At 33.4% G+C, this 27,604-nt stretch overlaps 2 protein-coding genes across 3 annotated transcripts; both read right to left on the reverse strand.

Annotated features, from left to right (window-relative positions):
• On the reverse strand, positions 1 to 26,887 carry LOC138306501 (uncharacterized). Of its 2 annotated transcripts, XM_069246963.1 has the most exons (15): positions 26,728 to 26,870; positions 25,032 to 25,310; positions 15,446 to 15,730; positions 14,255 to 14,569; positions 12,485 to 12,778; positions 8,458 to 8,775; positions 7,121 to 7,402; positions 6,473 to 6,589; positions 5,653 to 5,730; positions 5,180 to 5,269; positions 4,830 to 4,886; positions 3,913 to 3,972; positions 3,329 to 3,388; positions 3,119 to 3,162; positions 1 to 958 (listed from the first exon to the last, which is right to left on the reverse strand). In XM_069246963.1, exons 1-14 carry the CDS (start codon positions 26,783 to 26,785, stop codon positions 3,137 to 3,139), a joined length of 2,319 nt encoding a protein of 772 aa, XP_069103064.1. In that variant the 5' UTR covers positions 26,786 to 26,870; the 3' UTR covers positions 1 to 958; positions 3,119 to 3,136. The 2 variants fall into 2 exon arrangements, with proteins under 2 accessions (XP_069103064.1, XP_069103065.1); XM_069246964.1 differs by lacking the exon at positions 25,032 to 25,310 and having other exon boundaries at positions 26,728 to 26,887.
• Positions 9,478 to 12,451, reverse strand: LOC138306502 (zinc finger BED domain-containing protein 4-like). The gene is made up of 2 exons (XM_069246965.1): positions 11,729 to 12,451; positions 9,478 to 11,453 (listed from the first exon to the last, which is right to left on the reverse strand). Exons 1-2 carry the CDS (start codon positions 11,864 to 11,866, stop codon positions 9,717 to 9,719), a joined length of 1,875 nt encoding a protein of 624 aa, XP_069103066.1. The 5' UTR covers positions 11,867 to 12,451; the 3' UTR covers positions 9,478 to 9,716.
• Positions 26,888 to 27,604: the final 717 nt, after the last annotated feature.

Consider the following 27,604-nt stretch of genomic DNA (forward strand, 5'->3'; position numbering starts at 1 on the left):
TTAGTGTCAGGCGAGTACCTTCAGCTTTATTGATAAACTTTGTATCATTTTAATATAAGTAGTAATGTTTTAACCACAAGGTACAAGAAAGTAATCAACAAATTTCCCATTTCCGAATTCTCATTGTCGGTGATGAGCATTCTTTGTTCCTTATATAATGTGTATGCGTAAATATAGAATTTTTTTCTGATAGAATTTTTTTATTTTTGCGACGCTTGGTGAGCAAATCTCTCATATTAAATGAACACAAATTTCAGATACTTTTTTTTATCACAGAACTACAAAAAAGCTATATTTCAAAGAATCTTACGTCAAAATGTATTGCAAAAATCCAGCGGAGGCCGCAATTTTGTTCCGCCGTTCTCGAAATCCTGACGTCACGTCATCTTTCCTGACGTCATTTTATTGTTTTATCATGACGTCGCAATTAATTGTCAGCTAATGAAATCGCTCCAGGCTATATTACACTAGTAGAGTAACATGTGAAAAATTAAAAAAAAAGTATATATTAAATCAATTTCCTCAACGCCAATCATGACGTCATAATATATGTCTTGTCTAGTACAGTCAATGGAAAATGACAAATGGTAAATTACACTAGAAATACGATGCAAGATAGTTTTGATATCATGGTGATAATGTAACATACATTGACATGAGATACAAACATGCTTCTGTTTCTATATCAAAATGACTTCTAACATTTCTAATGTGCTATTTGAAGTTATTTTCATTCAACGGTTGCTTTAAAGCTAGAACGTCAATTCTTGATGTAAGTCATTTTTTAAATCATCATTTTCGAACACTTGCTACCATCGGGATTTACCTCAATAGTTTTTAAAAATACTTTCAAAATTAAAACAAAAACACACATTCCTAGTATCGCTACATGACATGGGAAGATGTCCGTTGTCTGTTTCGTTTCTTTTCATCATTTCCAGGTCTGTGTTGTTGGTTTCTACCAATAAAAAGAAGTATATTAAGCAGGAATCACTCATTTTTTTTCAGTTAATCTTACATACGCGATAGGTAGGTGTGTGATGTGATAATCTAACAAGTTCAACGTTAAAGCCCCATTATGTTTTCGTAATATTTAGTCGTAAAAGATCCTAAACTTTGCCAAATGATAGAGTGGATTACCTTATGGCGATATTTCATATATAAAAATGCCTTAGTTAATCTGGATTGTGGCGGGGGAATAACAGTGGATTCAGTTATTTACGATCTGTTGTGCAACAGTCCATACGTGGGTAAAATCACACATGAGGACTGCGTTGTATAACCTTTGACCCCAGTTATATTTGTTGACAGAATGCTAATGCATTGTCGTCTTATTATCATCGTTTCTATCAATGAGTCTCTATAAACATTAATTAAAATCCTACTTAAAATCTTCAAATCCTTTAAACACTATTACCAGAGATTGGTCATATGAAACAATAAGGGAGTTAACCATGGAAAGTCAGTTACATTACTCGGAAATAAGCAAGTATGAAGCGAACAATCAATTAGAGTGAAGCTGGTATACGCGCTCGATGAAGAGGCAACTGACGGGAATTCTTTTCTTGGTGGCTGCCTTCGACTGGCAACTCTCGAGAATGAATGAGGTTATTTATAGAAATGTCAAACTCTCTGTCAGTCGAATGCTTCACTCCGAGAGTAAGGCCGTTTTCGTTTACACGGTTTGACTGATTGGACCTCTAGTTGTTTTTTGTGAATTAAAGACGGATTTGAATATTTTATATATATTATTTCAAACGAGCGTTGACAAAGCCTTCGTAAGCTTGTATAAAAAAACTATAGGTCAGTGATGATTTATACTTGAAATAATAACTTTAGCAAACGTCGGAACCGATTGTTACGAATAAATGAAAACGGCCAGCCTCGTTCCGACATTTTGATTCAGATCAAACTCTCCAAATACGAGGATTCTGAAAACGACCTTCACTTTCCGTATAAAATCTATATATAGCATACTCGAGTAAGAACCCTGCGTGCGCGTTCGGCTGCCCGAGTAATAACTCTGTCGACTCGAGAGTTGCCAGTCGAAGGCAGCCAGTAATACTTCGCTCTTTTATAGTTTTTGCGTACAAGTGCGTGCTTAAAGTCGTCAGAATGGAGTATATAGTTCTACTGAAGTCTGGTTTTTTACTTTGGAAAGAAGAACCAGTTTTATAAGGATGAGCATTGTAAAACATTGAATAAATCTAAACATGTTCTAAATCCCCCCCCCCTGGAGTCGCTGGGATTTACCTGGTGATCATCCGGGTACGTACAGACACATAGGCTATTTTCAGGCAAACACATTTACGTGTTCTATTTATATATATTTCTAATTCATATTTTAATACTAATGCATTTTTATCGAAACTGTACACATTTGAACAAAATTAAGTAAAGATAAATTTATAAGGATCATCGATGTTTAGTTTGTAGAGTATTCATTAAAACATAATGGGACTTTAAAAATATATGTATATATTTATACATATTGCACGACTCAAATATGATATTACACATTAGTATGATATCTATTATTTTAAATATCGGTGTTCTGTTGGCCACATTTGCAGTTTTGTTTTTATATAAGACGAGTGAAGTCTTGCTTAGATGTTCGCTTTCATCTACCAAAATATAGTAATGTGACGTCACACATATTTATAACGTTACTTTTACTACACAATTGGTTTCATACGTGTACTAAACATTATTATCATATAGTTCAATTTTGCTTGTAACGAGCATTTTCATTGGCATAAAAATTTACTTTTATAGTACATAAAGTATAAAATGGCATCGTCTTTTGTAACGTCGCTTCTGATTGGCCGAGATAACGGCGTAATGATTTCATAGAAAAAAAGAGTCCTAAAATTAATTTTGAATTTTGAAGAGATATCTGAAATAATTTGAACATTTTAATGGTATGGAGATATTACACTAAATTATAACTGTGCTCTAATCGTACACCGCTTCGCGGTTCATTAAGGTTTGTTGGGAGTGAATAAAATATTGAAAACTCTTCTAGATTAGTGGGTATGAAGATTATGACACGTATAAATTTAAACGTTTCTGTCTGAATATGATCATGTCAATCATTTCTAATTGTCATTCTACTTACATTTCAACTTCATCCAAATTAAAATCCATATAAGTGTTCAGGGTCTAAAAATATAATTTTATGATTGTTGTAAGCACACAAATCAGTTATAAAACAAAAAAAAATGTCATTAGAAAGAAAGAAACTCAATTATACAATTCTTGAAATTCAGTAATCAATCACAATGGTCCATAACATTGATATCATTAATTAATCTTATCATATACATACCTGTTGTCTGATACAAGTCCTGGTACGTCCAGTCAGTTTTGTTTGTTTTCTTACCGCGGACTTGAGTTAAAAAGATAAAAAATACGAATTTATCCCCCCTTTGAATATTTGCTCAAACGGGAAAGTGTGATGAGGCCCGAGCACAGCTGAGTAGCTTATATGATGGAGTAGGAGTTTTGATTTCAAAGAAAAAAAGAATCTCTCAAATAATTTAAAATATTGAGAAATGTTATTGTTGTTATACAAAACTAATTTTCTCATGTTTAGTAATTAAAAAAGCAGGTTTAGCGCTATTGATAAAAGACGATTCGTTTTTAATCAAATTGTCTGCTTTGCACGGAATTATCTACACGTATTTAACACTGATAGCACGAATCCAACAAAGCATATTTCGGGTTTGCATATTACAGAGTTATCTGCACTTGCGGATAGGTACTGATTGTGACGTCATGTTTTTGCGAGCGTAACGTCATACTTTTCGGAGAAAATGACGTGAATTGTTCTCACAAAATAATGACGTAACAATTGATACCTACCCGCAAGGGAGCTAACTCTGTAATATACAAAGACGAAATAATATATACCTGCAGGTCGATACATCTCTATATACTCCTGGTCATCTGACGTTACATTCTCACTGGCTCCTAATGTATAAAAAAACGTAAAGATAAATTTCCTTTTGAAATCTGAGCTGTAACTCGAATAAAGCTGACTTCAATATGTTTTAAGTATTCCGTATAAATTTGCTTATTAGGCAAACAAATGTCTGTTTAGGGTTACATTTACCAAAAATAGGGTCGGTAGGTAGGGATTTTTATTTTAGTATCTTTCGGGTAAGCATAAACAAACATATTTTTTGGCCTTACAGAGTTATCTTCGCTCTTGAAGGTAGGTGTTGACTATGACGTCATCAGTTTGCGGGCTTAACGTCATCACAGAATAGCATCATTATGATCTCCTTATTTACACTTTTGTAACGTTCAACGTTGCCTGTTATTCTTCATGTTTGTTTGTTTGTTTAGCCAAACTTCAAACAATATTTTTCTCATATTTTCTCTTGTTATGATACAGTGATTCAATCATTTATGTAACGAACATTTCAATTGGCTTTTAAAATGTGCTAACTATGTAACGAGCATTTCAATTAGGTTTAAAATGTGCTAACGCCGCCTCTGGCTGGCCTATTCAACGGCGTAATTCAACGGCGTAATGGTTTGAAAGAATTTTCTTTTTCATATTTATATTCCTGTAAGATTATTTTAAAAGAAAAAAATCACCTATTGTAACGACTTTTGGCTAATCTGTTTTTGACATAATAATATATTAGAGACAAGAGAGCGAATACAATTTTATTTCATAGGTAAATTTCTAATTTAAGAAATTGAAACGATATATAAAATGGGATAGAAAAACAGCAACGACAAACACAACCACAAAGAGAACTATGACAGCATTATGTATATATACCAGAAATAGATAATAATAAAAATCTTTATCTTACTTTTGTTGAGTGTTGTCTGCCTTTGGTCCCTAAAATACGCATATGAATAGTGTTGTCCTGTAATGAATATATAACAAAGTGTTAAAGTAAAAAAAGAATAGAAAAAAGAGGTCCTTGCAGATAAATAATTATGATATTCAGAACATTTTACATCAGTATCAATTGTGGTGTTTCTTTTCTTTTTTCTTATCAATATTTTTTTTAAATATTCATATTCCAGCAAGATTACTTACCATAAAAAAGAAATATAATATAATAGATATAATAGAGAGATATATAATTCCGCTGAATTTAATATTGCCATGCATTGCAATAATCATTTTAATTGATGTAATAGTAATTAAAGTTACGTTTGATGCTCTCCGTTTGAGTTCCATGGTTTGATGCTGTGTTTGAAACATTCTCCCTTCCAATCTCGTCCGCAGAGGCATACACGTGATCTGTGAATACCAGAAGACATCGTTAGTAATTCAAAGTTATTAGATCATTCATCCATTTCATCTAGATAATTGGCCATGCGTCAGTTCGTATTTCCAACATTGCATTCACAATACTAATTGTCCAATTACATACGTAGTCATTTATACCTATGGTTATATCTGTCTAAAATATTTATAAATACATTACAATGGTCTGAATATTAAGAATTAAGACATTTTTTCTCCTTTGACCACATAGCAACATACCTTTGTAAAATGAATGTCTAAAAACACATAAAAAAAGAAATCAAAATAATAATAATAATAAAAAATTGTTATGATTGCCTGTTTAATTTGAAAAAAAATAGTATTCGTAAATATTATTAAAACGAAAAATGATCTACCATTCTCATCCTCAGGACTAGCAATGTTTTGGAGTCTGTGGTTTCTAGCAGAAATTGGATTCCCATCTCTCTTCTTTTCTGTTAAATATAATGAAATATTAACGATATATATATATTTTAGTAGAGGACATTCCTTGTTTCTTGATGAATACTAGTTATATTTCATCGAGTGAGGTCGAAACTTTGATATACTCTCGTGAAAAATATCAGAGTTCCCACCTCACGAGATGTTATGGTATTCATCAAGAAACATATGTTTTCTCGCTTTCATTTACAGAAGATCATCACTTCTAGTTCCCCCAAACGTTATTTCGCCGTTGTATTGTATAGAGTTATTTGTCCTTGCGATTATTACGTGGTATCTTTTTTTTTATTTCTACACATAAACAAAACGTCATTTTTGCGCGAAAAACTGATGACGTAACAATCAAAATGATATTTCCACTATCATGCGGCATTCCGATTGGTCAAAAGCGAGTGAAATTATCGAAATTGATGAATAGAGGATCATACATGAGTGGCTATATGAAAATTATCAAACGAGTTCGTTCAATAATTTGATATACCTCGAGCCTTTAGGCTAGTGGCATATCAGATTATTTAACGAGTTTAAAAAGTTTCATACTACATAGTCACGAGAGTAATACTATCTATCACATAATATTTTTTGAAGTAATAATATCTTCGGCAAAAGAAGGTGAATATAAGTATAAAGAATTTGATAAATTCAAATAAAACTTAAACTAGGTAGAATCACAGCAACAATGAAAAGAGATAGAAACAAGAGGACAATATCAGTTCCAGAAAAAATATGTTTTACCTTTATCAGTGTGCTGTCTTCTGATTACTAAGGTAAGGACAATAATCGTCAGAGTTAGAATACCGACAAGTCCAGCCAGAATGAGAAAAGGCAGCTTGAACTGTATATTGTCTGGGGCTGCAGATGAAGACCAGTTTATTTATTGATATCTTCCTTGTATGAGTGTTATATAGGAAACACTAATATAAATTAAAAATAGACATTAGAAATGATCCTTGACGATAGTACACCGGATATATATGGACCACTTTTTGGCTGGTTAATTACAGGTAATTATCCTAGGTGATGGGAAATCAAGATTAAAAGTTAGGTTCAAAATATCAATATTAATATTGAATAAGTAAAAACATTTAAAAACTGTGGTGCTCAAGCTAATGTTAAATTCTGCTTACACCCATGCATAAAAAAACTTAGATTTATATCCATTCCTGTGCTAAAAGTGGGAAAGATCTTGTATAAAATATTATTGTATTGGATAAAATAGTACGATACAATTAATGGATGTAAGACTGTTTTATCATCCTTCGGGCCAAATCCAGATATGTTTGGTTCAAGTCAACCCGAGTAAGAGGGCTGATGCCAATATGACGTTATTTTCTGTACTATAAATCCGAACCAAATCACGTTGCTTTACGGATATGTATTTACCTTCTGCACGGATCTTGAATATGATGGTCAATAACTCTCCTACGCCGTTGCTGATGTTAACCTGACGGTACATGTATCCCTCCGCGGACGTGATCAGGACGGATCCCTGAAGATTATATGTATAGCTGTTGTTCTGTACTATAGACGTGTCCATCACACCATCAGACCAATGTACAGTGGGTGACGGGTTCACAATCACAATGACATCGAGTGGAATGATCTGGTCTCTCTTTCCCGTCAGACATATTGTACTATTACTGGAATCTCTTCTCCGGGGTGCACCTAAAACAAAAACAAAATAACGTTTTGATAAGGAATCGCCATTTTAATTATTGGTTCCCCATCTTTTGGTTTACTCATATGGTACACTTATAATTGGTATTTAATCAAATGCTCTTTTCGACAAGTTTTAACTTGCTGAATTATTTGGACTTTGTCATGAGAAAAACTGAAGGTTCTCTGTGCGATAACAGATGAATCCGATAGTTTGGCCTTTCAATGTACATTTAAAGGATCGAATAATGGTACAAGTGTATGGATTTGAAGCAAAACATTGCTTTAGATATCTCTTCAAAACAAGTCTCTGTAGATTGATTGGTCAGTGTTTTTTTATCATGAACTGTCTTTAGTTTACTTTGACATAGTCCTTAGGTGGATATTACGACATTGATAGTAACCCCTGGAGTATCGAGAAAGGATAACGCTATAATGTATGAAATTTGTACTCGAGAGACAATTACCGGCAATGAAACCTGAGTCTCCAATGACAACCATCGAGTGAATTCACTGATATATATATAGCAACACCTAAATCGCCCGTTAAAGGCCCGCTTCCTTTCCAAAATAACTTTTATTTTTTTGAATAGGAATGTTATTGATGATTTTGTAGAGATAAAAAAGTTTCTCTCTTGAATTGAAATATTTGTTAATATGACGTTGAACGCAATTAAAATATCGGTTCACCACACTTTGATATTTATTGATTATATATTTCAAAATCATTTGATAAAGATAATATTATGTAGATTATTGAATTCCAGCTCGATTACTAATACCAGGCTAAGAATTTTATATTTGCATATTACAGTTATTTGCCCTTGCTGGTAGGTACTGAGTAAGACGTTATATATTTGGGAGAATAACATCATGTACCTCTCTCGACAATCTGATTCAAACCAGCTCTTCAATATGCTTACGCTATGAAGCGTATTGAAGAGCTGGTTTTAATCAGATTGCTCTCTCGGAAAATAACGCTCCCACAACAATGACGGCACAATGGATACATACTCGAAAGGGAGGTAATTCATTAACACGCAAAGACATAATATTATACTTACAAGTGACCTGAAGTTCAAGCTGTCTTTCGGAAGTATTCCTAGTGATGTCATTGCTCGCTCTGACGTCATACGTCCCAGTGTCATCACATTTAAGATTGTCTAATACCAACTCATATCCTTCAGTAACGCCAGCAACATCTGTCCACGTGATCACGTGATTATGACGTATAAGGGTTACGTTAGGATTTGGGTTACTGTCTGCATCAACATTGAGTACCAGACTATCAGCCTCAGGGAGTCTGATAACATCATTCGTGACGACAGGGTTCAGTTCCTCTGTTTCATTTTGATACCTTAGTCTTGTGATTCGGGCAGGAACTTAGAGAACAAAAATTGGATACATCAGTGGTTTTCAACATTAACGATATGAAATACAGAGACATGTTTTATGTGAGGCAATTGTCAAATAAACTGTGAATGTTTCACGTGTGCTTTCATCAGCAGTGCCGAAAATATGTCAATCACTGATCTTCAACTTTCATTTCGAGTCATATCGGGCAGGTTATATCGTAGTCTCGTCGCTGAATGAGAGTCTGGATCAGTCCATATTATTATCTTTTTTAATATCAAATCAAGGTTTATCGAAAATCGGTAAACAAATTTAAGAAACACATCCGTATGAAAAATGCACTGTCAGCAACACTAAATTTTCGAAAAACGAAAAGTACAAAACTCCATTATTCGGAATGTCGTTAAGCACACAGAAGGTGTATTTTGCATTTTTTACGGTGTCAATGCGCCCTCTACCGGTTGTAAAATTCAAACGTGGACCGGAACAGACTCTCGTTCCCATTTTTTTGTTCAATGGCGAATAGAGTCTAATTCGAGGCTAATAACAACGCATTAACATAGTTACATCCAGGGTTGGGGTCAATTACATTGCAATGTAATTAATTACAATTACAATTACTTGGTCAAAACTCAATTACAATTACAATTACAATTACTCAGTTTTGTAAATGTAATTAATTACAATTACAATTACATTCAAATAGTAATTAATTACAATTACACATTACATTTTCTTAATATGTTTATTTTTAATAACATATACACATTTGTATAGTCATACAATGAAGCATTTATACATATATATGTCACTATCAGTAAATTCTGTCTAATAATACACATGTTCACTTCACATAAACCACATACAATACAATTGAGTGTACTGGTAAGTTTTATACAGTGTATTAGTATTACATGTACAATTTTATTGGACTTGCAGTAATATTGTCAAATGTTTAAGTACCAGGTATTCATATTTTTGAATTGCATTTTATCATCATCAGAGTCTGAAAATTATCATCAGACAGTCTGTTTCTGTCTGGTCGGAATACTTTGCCAGCAACACTAAACAATCTCTCCACTGGAGCTGAAGTGGCTGGTATAGCTAAGTATTTGCTAGCTAAAATAGACAAATTTGGAAATCTGCAAGAATTATCTTTCCAGAACTGTAATGGGTCACAACATCTCTCTGTACAATCTTCACCAATGTAGATGTCTACTTCATTTGGTTTAAGACCTGAGTGATGTCTCTTTCGTGAGGGTGTAGTTGGAAGAAAACTAAAAAAGTCTTCTGTTTTAATTTTCTTGGCAGGGGGCGGTGACTCATCTGAGCTATCATCTATAGTTTTGCCTTCCTTAGATATACTAATCAGGTGATCTACCTTCTGTTTTAAGAGACTGACATTGTTGTGAAGATCTGTTCCCTTACACCATACAGTTTTAAACCTTGGGTCTAAAAGTGATGCTAGAATGTAGTTTTCACTTGTTTTGTAGTGTGATAGTCTGCTTTGTATGGAAGATTTCAGAGCAGATATCATTTTAGAGCTGTAATTCACTTCTACCAAAGCTAACTGATGTTCTAGACCTAATGTTACAGGAATTGTCAAGCTACCACTGACATTAGATTCCTTTTGTACTAAAACAGTTGCATGTTCAAATGGTTCTAAGATAGAGCATAGCTCAGAAAGTAACTTTCTTTCATAGGTAGAAAGTGTTTGCCTACACTCAACTTTATTTAATTTTTCTTCTGGTACTTTCAAGATTGATCGTAACATTATTAGTTGCGAATTCCATCTTGTGGCGTTTGCTGCCTGTAACCTGGCTTCATTTTCTAGGATATCAGAAGCTGAAATTGATCTCCTAACAAAAGAAACAATGTTGGAAGCTTTGGCTATAATATTTTTTAAATGTGAGCTACATTGCTTAAGACCATCCTTCACAACTAGTTGCAAGGTGTGTGCATAACAACGAGAGTGTGTAGGTAAACTGTCAGTAAGAATTTGTTCCTCTAATGATTCACTCTCAGACTCATCATCACAACATTCACTCCTGTCATCATCCTCATCAACATCATCATCATTCTTATCATCAGATTTCATGTTTTCAAACCCAGGAAGTGAAAATGCTTTCACCATATTAGATGCATTATCACTAACTACTGCAGCAATTTTGCAGCCAATTCCAAAACATGCAATAGCTTCTTCATATTCATTCCTAATGTTTTCTGCTGAATGCTTTCCACGCACTCGCTTACAACAAATCATGACTGATTTCATGGTCCAATCCAAAATGTAATGTCCAGTGATACCCATAAATCCTCTCATTTGTCGATTTGACCACAGGTCTATGGTCAAACAAACACTCTGTGCTCTTTGTAATTGATGTTTGACATTGTTTTGAACTTCCGTGGATTTTTCCTTTAACAGTTTGGTTGTGAAATGTTTTCTGCTGGGCACCTGATATCTGGAATCACATTTTGCCATTAAAGTTTTGAATTCTTCACTTTCAATGGTTGATAGTGGAAGTAAATTTCCAGCAACAAAATGCAGAAGGGCATCAGTTATTTGATGTTGTCGTGAATCAGAATTGGAGTATTTCTTGGCTTTTGTCACAAATGTATCAAGTGAACAGGCAGATTGGTCTTGATCTGATGATTTAGAAGGGCCCTGGATATGTTTTCTCTCTAACAATATCTCTCTGTGTTTTCTCTGAAATTAGTGATATTATATATTTATCAGATATTGAGGGTTATACATATATTACAGGTTGTATCTTTAATAAGTTCATTTTTAGACCTTAAAAAGTGGTCGGATGAATACATAATTCTCAGCAATTAGTTAATAAACATTATGTATTAACTTGCATTGGATTTGGACTTAAAATTATTATTATCAAGAAGACTGGTGTTTGATTGTGTTAATTTGTACAATTATCATTATAGTTATATCATAAAATTCAAAACAAAATGGAGTTATCAACTTACCTTCATGTGAGTAACAAAGTTGGAAGTTACTTTCAGGCTTCCTGAAATCTCTGCTACACAATGTTTGCACTTTGCCTTAAATTTTCCATTTAAATCCTTTGGTAGGTAAAAGTGGCTCAGTGTATTTTGTGAAGCCATCACAGCTATAGGCTTACTTGTGAAATGATATTGATTCAACAGGTGTTATATAAGCAAGACATTTGTGAGTTGTAATCACAGGCTATGAGTACTAGTTCACACCTGTATATTGCCTGAGGGGTAAACTACAGGTAGAACAGGTACAAGTATATAGTGTATACTATGGTCACTGCCTCACATATTTAGAATTCTAAATATAGCGAAATAAATGTCATACATTCATCAATCTTAGTATTAGTATATATAGACATATTAAGTAAATATATATGTAATTGAAAAGTAATTGAAATGTAATTGTTAATTACACATTTTTATAATGTAATTAATTACAATTACAATTACATGTAATTGAGATATTTCTTAATTACAAATTACTTTCAATTACTTGAAAAAATGTAATTAATTGCAATTAATTACAATTACATTTTTAATTACCCCAACCCTGTCGACATCACAAACCAATCTCCGACTTTCAATTTTGAGACAACTCGTATAGATTATACATCTTCGTGGTCAATTTTCTGATGGTAAGAAATTGTGTTTAGTCTGGAGAACTTGGCCCAGATATTTGTCACAATGGCATTCATTCAGGCCACCTTTTGGGAATTTTATACTTACAATGTATTTCAATTGTGACATTCTTTTCCATTGCCGATGTAGTGAATCCTGCATTTGTCGGCACTCGTGCTGTACAGGTGTAAGTTTCCTTCCTTTTTCTAGGAAGTTGGCTATCCCTCAGCACCAGCGTATTATCAGAAGTCGGAGTACGTCGTAATAAAACGCCCTCTCTCCTCCACTCCATCATACAGGCGGGGTTACAGTCAGTCTTACAGATCACGGGACCAAATACATCTCCAATGATCAGCGGCGACCGACCGTCAGCGCCCTCTATATCAACAAACTGAGGTCCGTCTGTGACAGACATAACGTGCAATGTTGTGATTCGAATCACAACATACATCCTGTCATTTAGCATAGTAAATTTATAATATCATTTCCCTTCAAAGTTTTTCAAAACCGATTTCTCATAACATAATTATGTTTTTGTGACACTTTTGATTATAGAAGGATCCCATTCTGTCTACTTACGCCAATGAATAGAAAGATGACATATTTCTGCCGTCGTGTTATTTGAAGTCGAGATTGTAAAGGTAATGATGTTGATCAGTCGGGTTATTAAGGCCCTTGTCGATATAGTTGTGTCAGTAGGTCGACTTAGTTTTTGAAATGTCTTCTTGGCTTAATACCACAAGGTCTACGATAGTCAACCACAATTCTCCAAGATGATAATGTCGACAAGTCGTGTCAAATTTGTCGATTTGCCGAATGAATATCTCAATTGTTATAACGCGATGGGTCAACAGAATTACCAATTAAGTACAGTAGCGAAACCTTCATTAACACGATGATAGAAAATATGCCACAATATGATAGTCATCTTTTTTCTCAATTTTATTTTTAATTGCCAATATTTAAAATAATGCCAAATTCTTTCTTATTTAAGAATTTATCAATATTCGCCCATTCGATTTCCTTATCAACCATATCGTAGCAGAATACAATTATCTGATATTTTGACTTTAATAACATTTTCATCAGATCCATTATTTATTGTTATGCTAACATACGTTCCAAATTTGCTTGTCTGAGTGTCTAAATTAAAATATCTACTATTACAATTTTTTAAAGATGCTCCATCGCCGACAAAACATCGACGCTTCTCATCGCTTAAACAATAGTTGGTATTCACTCATGTAAATGTATATTTGTATGTGTATTTAATACAGACTACTTTTCATTTGGTAGATGCGCAATCAGTTCTTCATTTCAAATAGGACATAATGTCATGGACTTGATTTGGAGCGCAACTTGTTATTTTTGATTTTTTTATTTGAAGAAAAAAAGAAAAAAATCAAACTTTTCAATAACTTTTTAACAGTGAAAAAAACTAATTCGACTGCTCCTGGGTTTTTTTTATAGATTTTATACTATTCGTCAGCGATGTAGCATCTTTAATATTGCAAATAAATTTACCAGAATGCATTACTAGTTCCAAAATATAAAATTAATCTCAATTTCTAGCTTGAATTTTAAATTACGTACAATACGTAGACGTCGATGTTATGTTGTCCATAGCATACAAAATGACAGACATATGCAACAGAATGGATTAAAATATTTTGGACTTATGTCAATTCCATACACTTATATCTATACATCGCCACTCACAAAAATGTTGAGTTTTATATATGTTGTAAATCCAACGCCTACGACACACAAGATTGACAATCTTATGATAATCTAGATGATCTTTGAACTATACCCTGTACAATGGTAGAGGAATATATTTTACACAGTTCCTCTATTCTTTTGGTATAATATACTCACAGAGAGGTGTTATAATAAATTCGTCGCTGTCCTCCGAGGGCGGCCCGCTGTATCCCCGTGTCTCCTCTCTCGTCTGACAGGTAAACCTGCTGTATCTGTCCTCAGGACGTACTGAACTGATAACGAGGCTTGTGTCTTTGACAGTGAACCTTGTGTCGGTAACAAAACTTCCGTTCAATTTCCAGTTGTACGTCATCGACAAGCCGTGGTTATCAGGATTACTCCGTGATACAGACGATGCACACTCCAGTATCACAGTTTCGTCGACAAGAGGGGAAGTATTGAAGGAAGTTATTGTCGGCACTGTCGGTGTGTCTGAAAATCATTCACATCAAAATATTCTATATGATATGGGATGTCTGTGATAAAGATGTAGTAGTTTTTGTAGTTTTTGTAGTTGCTAGAGAAGCAGAAATATAACAACATTGACGAAGGGAGATAACCCAGCGCTTTCCTCTCGGCATCGATCGCTCAACGGAAGACCAAAAGTGTCAAAGGGAATGTTAGAAAGAAGAAACAAGTTGATATTGTTTTATATTTGTAGTGTTTATAGCATGAAATATTGGATATTTTTTTCAAACATTTCGTATTGCTGATCAAAGCACACAGTTTTTGTCAGTAGTTTATGGCTAGTAGTCACAGATCAGTTTCAGGTTAAATCTACATTACATACAATGACTTATTTTACACAAACTTCACTAAAATTGATAGAGCGAAATTCTACAAGGAAATAAATGAGCATCAATATATATAATAACGGTTTTGGGTTCGTACGTAGGCTTCTATGGATTACATTGCTGATGTGTTTAAAAACATTATGAAAAGGAAGAACAAAATGTACATCCCATAATAACAAATTTTTAATATTTTAGGGGTTAAAGTATTACTTTATTGAAAAATTCTCAATATCGATTCGATTTGGCCCGCAATACGTCGATGTCTAGATACCAAAACAAACCAGGGTGTAAGTACTATTTACCGTCGATTACTCCAACCTTCCGGTATTTGTGACCTCACAAACATTTCTTCAATTATGATGTCACGATCATCAGAAGGAAGACGGGACTAATCGAAGGTAAATAGTTCTTTACTCAAGTAATTTGAAAACGACGTGTTGGAGGCAAAATCGGATCATGTCAATATTGAAAGTTTGCAATGTACTAAAATACTTGAACGACGTAGTGTACTTACCAGTAACAACTATAAGAGTCCCTCCAAGTACAATATCTCCAGATATTATTTTTGTGTAGTAATACCCAGCATGTGTTACGTTTGTACTGTCTATCTCCAGTTCAGCGTGCTCTGATGTGAGACGGACATTTACATCGTCCTCCGTTGTATTGCCTCCATCAATTTCTCCGTCAAAGAATTGGAAAATGGTCCTAGTGTTAAGCGCAATGACATATTTCTCTGTGTTTGGCGGCTTAGGAAGTAGCAGTTTCATCTGGTCACCTTTTCTGAGGTAGGTAGCAGAATCTACAGGGGAAAAATTCAACATAACAGCGGAAAACTATAATAAAGCTCACTGAATATGACCAAGACATAAAAAGCAATTGCAAAACTTTAATTGTATTTAAAAACCATAATGTAGAATTTAAGCGATATATTATTTCTTTATACTGTGCTAGTGGTAATTTAGTCGAGAGCGAATTTACGCTAATTTTGCGGAGACGTTCTAACCGCAAAAAAATGTCCCCACGCGTAAACCTTGTCTGTAACCAGCACAAACAGGTCATAGATCACGATATATATGTTGTGACGTAGCACTTCTTGTGTGCTACGTCACTCAGTTCTTGTCTAACTAACATTAACAGACGTATTTATCGCGGAAATGAAACCTTATCGATATGTTTACAAACGACGGAAAATTAACAATCGCGATTTTATCCACGTTCACACTAGATACGAATTTGTTTCACTGGTAAATTTGATACGAGATTCAGTGTAATTTATTTGATTTCTGCGCGTTCACAGCAGAGAAAGACACATCTGTGATACTGGTAAATGTCAATCGAGATTCAGAGTAATCTATTTGACTTCCACGTTCACAGTAGAGAAAGACACATTTGATTTACTGTTAAATGTCATACTGGTTTCAGAGTATTTATTTGACTTTCGCTTTCAAAATAGAAAAAGACACATTTGTTTTACTGGTAAATGTCATATGGTTTCAGAGTATTTATTTGACTTTCGCGTTCAAAATAGAGAAAGACACATCTGTTTTACTGGTAAATGTCATACGAGATTTAGAGTAATTTATTTGACTTCCGCGTTCACAGAAGAGAAAGACACATCTGTTTTACTGGTAAATGTCATATGAGATTCAGTGTAATTTATTTGACTTCAGCGTTCACAGTAGAGAAAGACACACCTGTTTTACTGGTAAATGTCATATGAGATTCAGTGTAATTTATTTGACTTCCGCGTTCACAGTAGAGAAAGACACGTCTGTTTTACTGGTAAATGTCGTACAAGATTCAGAGTAATTTAATTGACTATCTTACAAACAAAATCCCGAAGATAGCTTCGTGTCAAAGTAAATTTCTACCAGAAATCAAATGCTATTGCTTTCTTGAATATGAATCTTTTGAAATTAGATAAATCTCAATATTCGAAATCTCAAAGAGGAGTCTTAAAAACCATTTTCTTCAGGTTGAAATGTATTGACTCTTTAACGTTATTGTAGCACAATATAATATGACGTATCTAATGTTCAATTTGATTCCAAAATGTAAACCTTTCTTTTTAAAATTTAAGAGTAGAATCTAGTGCAAACTTTTATAAATATTCGGTACTCGGACTAGGAATATTGTCTAGTTTCAGCTCGGAAATACTACTAAAGATATTCTCTAGTATTTCTTTGTAACCTAGTTGATGAAAAAGCTGAATATTATATATTAGTGAGGCGACCCATGGACCACTAATATATGAAGATGATTTGGATCCATCGTATCTTTAATTCAGAAGATGATTTTTTTAAATTTTAGCCATTTTGATCCCTTTTGACCCCACCCTCTTGCCCCTGAGAGTCAGTCAGGGAAAATTGAGCAAATAAATGTATTATCCCTATATAAACTATAGTAAATTTGACCCCTTCCCCTGAGGAAAATCTGAGACCACAGGGCTTTGAAATTCACATTTTTTGTACAAGGTCTTGGGACCTTTCAAACTATGAAGAGTATTTTATTCTACCATATCTGCGAGTGGAGAAGACGATTTTTGAAAGGACGTCTTTCACGGCCAATTGAAATTTGCCCATGAACAAGTTTTATTAAAACTAAATGTTATATGTAGCAACATAAATACAAACCCTTTAAATACGTTTAAAAATTCAAAAGGTCCCAGGGGCCTGTGTTGTGGCCAAATTAAAGATTTAAAAATTTAATATGACAGGGTTCCCTTTTTTATCCAAAAAGGTATCAAAACAATGCTTTGTGTCATTACTGTATTATTTTCTGAAGAGTATTAAAAAGTACATATCATATTCATATGCAAGGATGGGCTTATTTAAATTTACACTTTCCTCTATCATTTTGTGTCATTTTTCTCCATTTATATTCCGTTGTGTATAACTTGTGTAATGCACACCCTTGATATACGTTTATAAAATTCAAAAGGTCCCAGAGGCCTGCGCTGTGGCCAAATTAAAGTTGCCCGGTAGAGGTGTATGACAGGTTCCCTTTTTTATCCAAAAAGTATAAAAAAACTTATTTTCTGTCGTCAAAATGTATTATTTTCTCACGAGTATAAATATTCACATTTTACGGTCACAAATATGTAGGCAAAATGTAACAAATAAAATTTTGGCTACATTTTTAAGACAGAAAATGTCGAAATATTGGGTGTTATTTTCGGCCATGTCAATTATAAACAATGGTGATTTATCCACTTCCAGTTTGAGTGCACCAAAAATATTTTCTAGAAAGGCTCATTACCTGAAGTAAATGTAGTAAAACATTTAAGAAAATTGTAGACCGGTAAATTTGTCGTTTAAAGGGCATAGTGAGGCAAGGTCTATTTTTAGCAATATTACACTATGGTGGCACCACGGCCCTTTTCAATCATAAAGTTACGAAAACGAAGAAGTTATTTACTAATTTTAATTTATACTCATTAGTTACATTCAATGTAAAGTATGATTTTATAACTTTATATTGTAGAATAATCAAAATATTGAATCACAATAACAAAGTGTTCAGGAAATTTAGGTCATTATCATCCACTTTTCAAGCTAGATGATGATCGCAACTGCATTCTCAGAAATATTCTTTTTATTTACAACTGAAAGGCATATGAAGTAAAATAATAACAAAATTTAGAAAAAAATGAGTGGGAGTTGATTATTATGTAAAAGAATCAAGTTTTTACCAATTTTCACACATCCAGTATATTAGTACATATATGTATAATGTTGTTGTTTTTTTCTCAAAATATTGTGCTTTCAAAGTGTTGGCACTAAATTACACCATTACAAGTTTTTGTGTTTAGCAGAATTTTCATGATTTCCAGAAAGGTTAACTGAGTTTTTTTTCAGTTTAAAAACTAAAAGCATCTACAGCTTTATTTTTCATAATTAGCTTTGTGTATCGTACATAGTACTATCAATCAAAATGGCACAAGGTTATCGTTTCATGTATTAAATTTTGATTTTACATGTATAAGACATTTGGTTGCCACAACATGAATTATAAATGTCGAGGGAGCCAAATAAATTAATTTATAGTGACACAAAGCTAAGCAACATACAGTATGTGTAATACACTGCATCTAAATGATTTCCAGTTTGATCAGACCCCCTTATTTCCTGTTTGACTGTTTCTCCATTATCGCTGTACGATTAATACCATATCCGCCAATTAATATTCTAGAGATGTTTTTGTCAATAAGAATTACATCAGAATTACTTATAAAATTCATATAATTCTAAACTCAAAGTCAGTTTATATAGTATGGAATAAAACGGTTTCATCGCCACACACTCTTTGCCACAGGGATATACACCATGTACATGTACTGTGATTGAAGCCTTTCCTTTGTGTCTAATACTCAGTAAAGCTGTTAATTTTCTAATTATCAAATAATACTAACATGGAATTCAAATATGATTATTGACAATAAACATATAATCAAGTTTTGATGATCTACTTTCAGATAACGTGTATTTTCATTATAAAAACTACTACATTCACTTAGTTATTTTGTAAGATTAAAGAAGTATTTGGCATTAATGTATCTAAATCAAAAATGATACATTTAAATGAGTGCAACGACCAAATTAAACTTAAAATCTAAAACAATTTAATATGTAAAAGTGATGAGATTTACATTTGTTAGCATGAATCAACATAAATGGTAATATATCAGAAGTGCAAATAATTGAACTAATGAATGTTTGTAACAAATAATCCATGTAACCTAGTAACTCTTCGCTCTCAAACCACACAGTTACAGAATCCCATTTTAATCAATCTCTTCACTGGTAATATGCTCCATAATTACAAAATAAATCATTAGAACAGGAAATATAAATGAAGCTGCTTCAAATGCAAAACAGCTTAAGGTCTTAAAACGTCGAAATGTTTTGTAATTTTAATAATGTAAAACTCTACAAAATATTACTAAATAAATGAATTTGAAATCATATCAAGCGTTACAGATGAGTATAAGATTTGATATTAATGTTGAAACCGTTTCGTGATGAATGATCCAAAATAAGTATATTCATATCATTACGTAACGTTATGAAAGTAGACCTTGCCATATTATAACGACAAATTTACCGGTCCACAATTTTTCTGAAATTTCACAATATTATCCTCAGGTAATGAGCCAACTTTTTAGAAAATATTTTTGGTGCACTCAAACTGCAAGTGGATAAATCACCATTGTTAATATTTGACATTGCCGAAAATAACACCAAAAATTTCAACATTTTTTGTCTTAAAAATGTAGCCAAAATTTTATTTGTTACATTTTGCCTTCATATTTGTGATCATAATATGTAATTTATAATATTTATACTCTTTAGAAAATAATACAGTTTTATGACATAAAACCATTATTTTGATACGTTTTTCGATCAAAAAGGGAACCCTGTCATACACCTCTACTAGGCAACTTTAATTTGGCCATAGCACAGGCCCCTGGGACCTTTTGAATTTTAAACGTATTTAAAGAGTTTGCATTTATGTTGCTACATATAACATTTAGTTTTAATAAAAATGGTTCGTGGGCAAATTTCAAATGACCCCTTACCTATACCATATCCTTCCAACATTTATTTTCCATGCCTTGTTAGAATTGCGTTTATAATACTGGTCTTTGAAGAATGTTTGTCTTGTGTAAAGTTACAGCATTGTAAGTCTATTTTTTAAGTTTAGTAAAACTGCAGTAAAACATTAAAATGCTGTTATGATTAAATCATGTCATCAATATCAAACTTGCAGATTTTAAAGAGTTTCATATGTAATATATCTTATAAGGGCGCAGTCCTTCGTGCCCGAAGCACTTCTACGGTAACGCATACATGAAAATATAAGCAAAAAACACAATCTTCAAAATTCAATCCTACACACTGACAGCATCAGTTTGCGGCCTCCATTGTTTTACCCACTGTAAAAAATCCCATCAGCGTGAATGCGATGATTATGCTTTGAAGTCAGCTCAATATATAATCAAACAGTTCAAACGCTTTTATGATCCGACGAACGTAATCTTCGTCCGGTAGAAGCTCAGTGCAATTGCTCTTTATGTGCAAGCGTTCAGGTGATAGACCACCTTCCAATATAATCAGCTGACCCAAAACGGAATATATCTGTTACGGAAATAAAAAATTCTTCTTTCTCTGATGTAGATTTCCTTCTGAAATGGGGGGTTTTGGGACAAGGATAGAGTGAAAAATTCGGCTCCGTTATTTCCATAAATTGAACTTTTTAACATAGCATAATTAATGGTTACTGAAACATCTGGCTGCGCCCTTTAGGGCCTTGCCTTCAGTCATATTATGTGTAACAAATTACAATGAATTCTTGTAAAGCATTTTCAATCAGTGAATACATAGACATGTATTTGTATTTTTGTTAGTAGGGGAGATAACTTCAGTATTGCAGGAGATTTTGAGCACCAGCCAGCACTTAAACTTGCATTAAGTTATATTTGTGTTCAGAATATAGCTACATGAGATATTCTTAGCATATGTACATCTGCAATATTTGTTTGTATAGCAGCGATCTACATATGGCTTTATATATATAGAGAGAGATATTAATTTATATAATTTATGTTCAACATTTAGTATTAGGCTATAATACTTTGCTTACTATGTGAGTTTGTACAATGATTTTATGAAAGGCTAGATCTAGTTCAGGTTCTAGAATCAGAAAAATATTACATTTTTGATATCTTACATTGATGATTTTTTTTGAAATATCTAGTATTCATTTTTCTAAATAAAAAAAAATAAAAAATCAAGATTATGGAAGAAATTCTCTTAAAAAAGAAAACTTAGTTTCTCCAGTACCGGTATATGGTAACATTATGGTCTGATATGTATAAATGTGATTCACTTTTAGTTTTAAAACTTTCGTTTAACTTCCGTAATTGTATGTCATGTATAAACACAAACATCTTGTACATATATTGGTATACATGTAGGCCTATATATCTCTACATGTGACAGTATATGTAGGATTTAAATCTCTTGTCTTTGTTGGGATTGTATTCAATGTTTGAAACTTTTATCCGTCCAGTTACTGTACATCTTCCATGTTACACATTTGGACGTGCTAAGATGCTCAAGGAAAGCCGGAGTACCCAGAGAAAAAAAATGGACCAGGAGTATTAACAACTTCCTGCACCACAAACTAAGGACCCTACTAAATCATGTCATCAGTACATGGTATGGTCAAGGAAATCAAAATGTCCTGACTCAGTCAAGGAAATTAATTCAAAGTCTTCAAATTTTTAACTGCTGCACTTAATCTTATATATTACGCCTTGTACCGGACTCGTCAAAAGGATATCGCGGACTATGTACACAAGTGCAAATGTTGACACAAGTGAAGATCGGTGCTATTTTTAGACGGCAGTCGTAACAACAAGTGTTACTTCGTCAAGCCGTCAACTGTGGCTTATGTAATCGTACAATCAAGCAATACACAATACACGTTGTTTTAAAATTTAATCCTTGTAGTGTTGCCTAGCCTAACGCTTGATTCAGTCGCTGTCATGATCAGATTCGGTACTGCAATAGGCATACGAAAAAAATCATAATAAGCAACAGCAACCTCAAATATTAGATAGCGAATAATACTAACATCCGCCGATAGTGATAGCTTTAACAAGTAAAATACATAACTAGGCCTACTTACTGATATTGCCGAATAATTCATTTTTGCTTGTTACGAGCATTTTCATTGGCTTAAAAATTTACTTTATCAGCCCATAAAGGAAAAAATGGCGTCGCCATTTGTAACGTCGCTTCTGATTGGCTGAGATGACGGCGTAATAATTCCATAGACAAAAGAGTCCCAAAATGAATTTTAAATGTTGAAGAGATTATCTTTAGTAAAATGAATTATAAGGATTAATTTGAATAGATTTTCTATGTTATGGAGATATCACACAAAAATCTGAGTGTACTCTCATCATTAACCGCTTCGCGGTTTATTTAGAGTACACTCAGATTTTTGTGTTATATCTCCATAACATAAAAAATCTATTCAAGTTAATCCTTAATTGTAACTTGAAAAGCGCGGCGGCTTTCAACATCAATCCGAACCGGTTCAAACCAGATACACAAGTGACACAACGTTACCATGCACATTCTTTCTACCAGGTGGCGCTTGTCGTATAACATTATTATTATTCCTTTGTGCGGTTGAACGCCCCAAACAGCACTCATTTCCACAATACACGCAATCCCCAACAAATATTTGAATATCATTGCAAGACTTCTAAAACGTTTTATAAATTTAAGTAGTTATATAGTAAAATGAACAGAATTGTCATAAATACGATCAATTTGTGAATGGTTCACTCGTCGATCCAATCGGTCAGAATAGCATTGAAGGAAGGCGGCCCACGTCCCGAAATCTCCTCTGCCGTGGAAATTTACTGGGAACAGGTCTGCGAAATACCACCAATTTCCAAGACCGTCTTGTGGTAGTTCATAATATTTTCAAAAACCAAAGATACCGTTTTATTCGGAATTACTTAAATTTTCAATTTGTAGAATCTCAGTTTGTCAACGTTTGTTCGCTAGGTCGAATTAAACAGAAACTATCGATGAAACTGTTGATTTTTGCATGTTTGAACCAAAATTTCTCCCTCGGGTGAGTTTTCATAGTTATATTTAATTATGTCAAAAGATAGATCACGCCAAGATTTATCAGCATGCATAATTTCAGCAAATTCGTTCCTACCGTTTCCAAATAACCCAAATCGCGGTTAAAAGCGTGTTAGTAGGTTTAATCAGCCGTGTAAACATTTCGTTAAAGACGACCGCCTATGAATAATAGACTTCGACAACAGATAAGGTCGGAGAGGCGACGAACGCCTATGAATAATAGACTTCGACAACAGATAAGGTCGGAGGCGAGGCGACGAACGCCTATGAATAATAGACTTCGACAACAGATAAGGTCGGAGAGGCGACGAACGCCTATGAATAATAGACTTCGACAACAGATAAGGTCGGAGAGGCGACGAACGCCTATGAATAATAGACTTCAACAACAGATAAGGTCGGAGAGGCGACGAACGCCTATGAATAATAGACTTCGACAACAGATAAGGTCGGAGAGGCGACGAACGCCTATGGATAATAGACTTCGACAACAGATAAGGTCGGAGAGGCGACGACCGCCTATGAATAATAGACTTCGACAACAGATAAGGTCGGAGAGGCGACGAACGCCTATGAATAATAGACTTCGACAACAGATAAGGTCGGAGAGGCGACGACCGCCTATGAATAATAGACTTCGACAACAGATAAGGTCGGAGAGGCGACGAACGCCTATGAGTAATAGACTTCGACAAAAGATAAGGTCGGAGAGGCGACGAACGCCTATGAATAATAGACTTTGACAGCAGGTAAAGCTCTAAGGTATAATGCATATGATATGATGTGAATCTCTAAAGCTAAAGAAATTGTTTTATTAGTTTATGTGAAAAAATCAGGTAATGCTATATGAAAGATTTAAAATCCCAAGACAAAGAAAATAATGTCAAAAAGCTTTCGTTTTGCCCTAAGAATTTCCTAAATGCGACAATGTTATGTAATGTTATGTATGAAAGATTCTTTTTAAATTCCAAGACGAAGAAAATAATATCTTAAATTCTTTTGTTTGCTCTAAGGCTTTCGTAAATGTGACAATATTATGTAATGCTATGTATGAACAACTTTTTCTTTTCTTTTCGATTCCAAGACAAAGAAAATGCTTTTCAAAAAAACTCCTCTTTTGTTCAAAGACTTTCTTATTGTGACAAAATTATGTAATAAAGAATATTTGTTTTAAAATTACGCCTAAGACTAAATGTTAAAGATAAAGAATATGATATTCAAAATTCTTCATTTGTGTTCTAAAACATATGTAATGCTACATGCATGTATTTGTTAATACCAGTTTGCTTTAAAATTTCAAGATAAAGAATATGATATTCAAAATTCTTCATTTATGTGCTAAAACTTGTGTTATGCTACATGCATAATATTTTAGATTCCAAATTAAAGAAAAGATTGTTTAAAATTCTTCATTTGTTTTCGAAGACTTACCTGTGGTTATATTTGCTATTGCTGAGCCTCTGACTATATCGCTAATCAGTGTTGATACTTTGATCGTGTAGGTCGTTTCTGGTTTGGTTCTATTAAATCTATACATATGTTCATCTGGCGATAAATAGCCGAAATCCATAGTTATTTCTGCTTCAGTAACCAAGACAAAGAACTGAGAAATCCACCATCTTGCTAAGCCATCGGGACTGCCCCATGTTACTATGATGGTGCCGTCCGCTACGTATACCGCCGACAGGTTGACTGGAGGAACTGATTGTTCTGGCAAGTATTTATACAGTTAAGACTCTCATTAAATGTGCAATAGCATTAGAAAATATCGGGCTTTATTTGACAAAATACATTAAGGATGTATCCTTCTGAGGATTCAGTCTCGTTGAAGTCTCGTTTCGACATAGATCAAAGAAGTTTTGAAATTTAAAATAAAATCTATCAATATCTGTATTAAGTTGCCAGTTGCAATTTTTTTCAAAAACATCACATTTCTGTTTTAGTAAAATTTTTATACGGGGATTTTAAGAAATGGCCCATTTGGCGGTCATTTTGAAATTGTGTCTTTTTTCGCTTTGAGTAGAGCCACAAATTTTACCAATTTTTACTGAAATTGTTTTTACTGCGCCTTTATTTTTAGCTGTATTGAGCTAATTTTTGCTGTAAATCTTTACTGGGTTCATGGTAATTAAAATTATTAGGCATTAATGTGTCAAATTATACACTTTTGTCATTTTATTTTACATTTGAGCACTTCAATTCTTTTACTTTAAAATACAGAAAAATAACAGATATTCAAATGGCGCAAAAAATAAGCACATTGACCCCCAATTTCACTGCCTGATTAAGAAAGAACAACCCTTTCGCTGTTGATATGCAAAATATTAACAAAAGTTTTATACCAGATCTTTTTCAATAAAGGGTTAAATTTGGCAAAATGGCTGAAAATGGTGCATTTTGTAGCTCAAAATTAAGGGGTAGGGGTAGCATATGTTGTTATTATGAGAAAAAAAAATCTTATTAATCAAAACTGGTTTATTTTTTAAAGAAGACAAATGGAAAATAAATTCTACAAACATCCATACATATCAATCCAGGGAAAGGAATTTATATAAGCTTTAAGCTTGTTTTCCGATCCCGAAATGTGTTTATTTACTGTATTTACATATGTATCATTATATGAATAAAATACTGTTTAAACTAAATACCTCATTAAGAAATTATGGCTTTAATCTCTTGTGTATATAGCCAAAGCGGCGAAATTCCCATAAAATCCAATATTTTGTCAATTAGGTATTTTTGAGTGACAATAGCTCAAAAACAAGCACACGGACATATGTTTTTTCTTCCAATTTCCTATATGGTATGACCTCTTATTTCCAAAAAACTATATGAGAAAAAAAGTTTAATACAAGAAATATTTTGACTTCTCAGAGGAGTACATCCTAAACTGATGTAAATTTATCATCGTAAAAGGGGATAATATGAAATATACCATCTTGCCTTTCAACCATCACGAGTACCATGAAAATAAACAATAAATGAAATATAATAAAAATAAAATAAATACAGTTAAATTGTCTAGATCAAGATAAAAAGATAAGTATAACAATCACTTCAAGTTTAGTTTTATACAAAAATCCGAATTAATCTGATGGTGAAATTTTCTAAAGGCTGATTATCCTACCTTGACATGACGTTGTACAAAACAGCATGAATAACAACAGGACCCTGTAGACAGCCATGGTGAAACTGATTTTACAATGTTATGCAATTTTCTTTTTAAACCAGGAAAAATGAAACTCAATTAACAGTTCAAAGTTCATTTCCTGTTATGGATATATTTCTATAATCGTCAAGAAAGTGCTTTATGCCCGCCAGATTAAGTGCTTGAAACATCATTTTCCATTATTTTATTATGTTTTATAGCACTAGTAAATTTTCAATCTGATTAAAATACAGATCCTTATAACCACTCCGTTATATAAAGGATCTGACAATATCCCATAGGAGGTCACGTCCAGATGACCTTTATACCACGTGGTCTTCATACAGGATACATTTTCTACACCTGTCACATCCATTGAAAACGATATTTCGTCCCAGTATACATAAACAATGAGCTTTATCGTGCTCTTTGGGCGAGATGAGTACGTAAACCAAAATAATTATGACAGTTTTTTCAAACTATTTCGTCCCTGAAATTCACTGTCAAAATTTTGCAAGTAGCAATTTGATTGTTTTTTTCGTTATTTTTTTGTCATTGTTTTTATGCTTTCCAATAACAACTTCATCAGTATATGCAGACCAAAAAGGATCGATCTACCTCATCGTGCTTATCAATCCTGTCATCCCCATACCCCTCATCCTAGTTATCCCCTAAACTGTTCACATGATCATTATCATATTCTCCCATACTTGACAGGGTTATCCCGCGGTTGCTGGGAAAAGAAAACTCTGTCTTTTGATGCACTGGGACGTTCCCTTGATTGCGGTGCTTTGAAAATGTTTCTAAAAACTGCTTTTTCATAATGTTTCGTTAGAGTATGGGAGAAAAAGAATCA

This window comes from Argopecten irradians, chromosome 13 (genome assembly GCF_041381155.1).
Source record: "Argopecten irradians isolate NY chromosome 13, Ai_NY, whole genome shotgun sequence".
In the NCBI taxonomy this organism is placed as follows: Eukaryota; Metazoa; Mollusca; class Bivalvia; order Pectinida; family Pectinidae; genus Argopecten; species Argopecten irradians.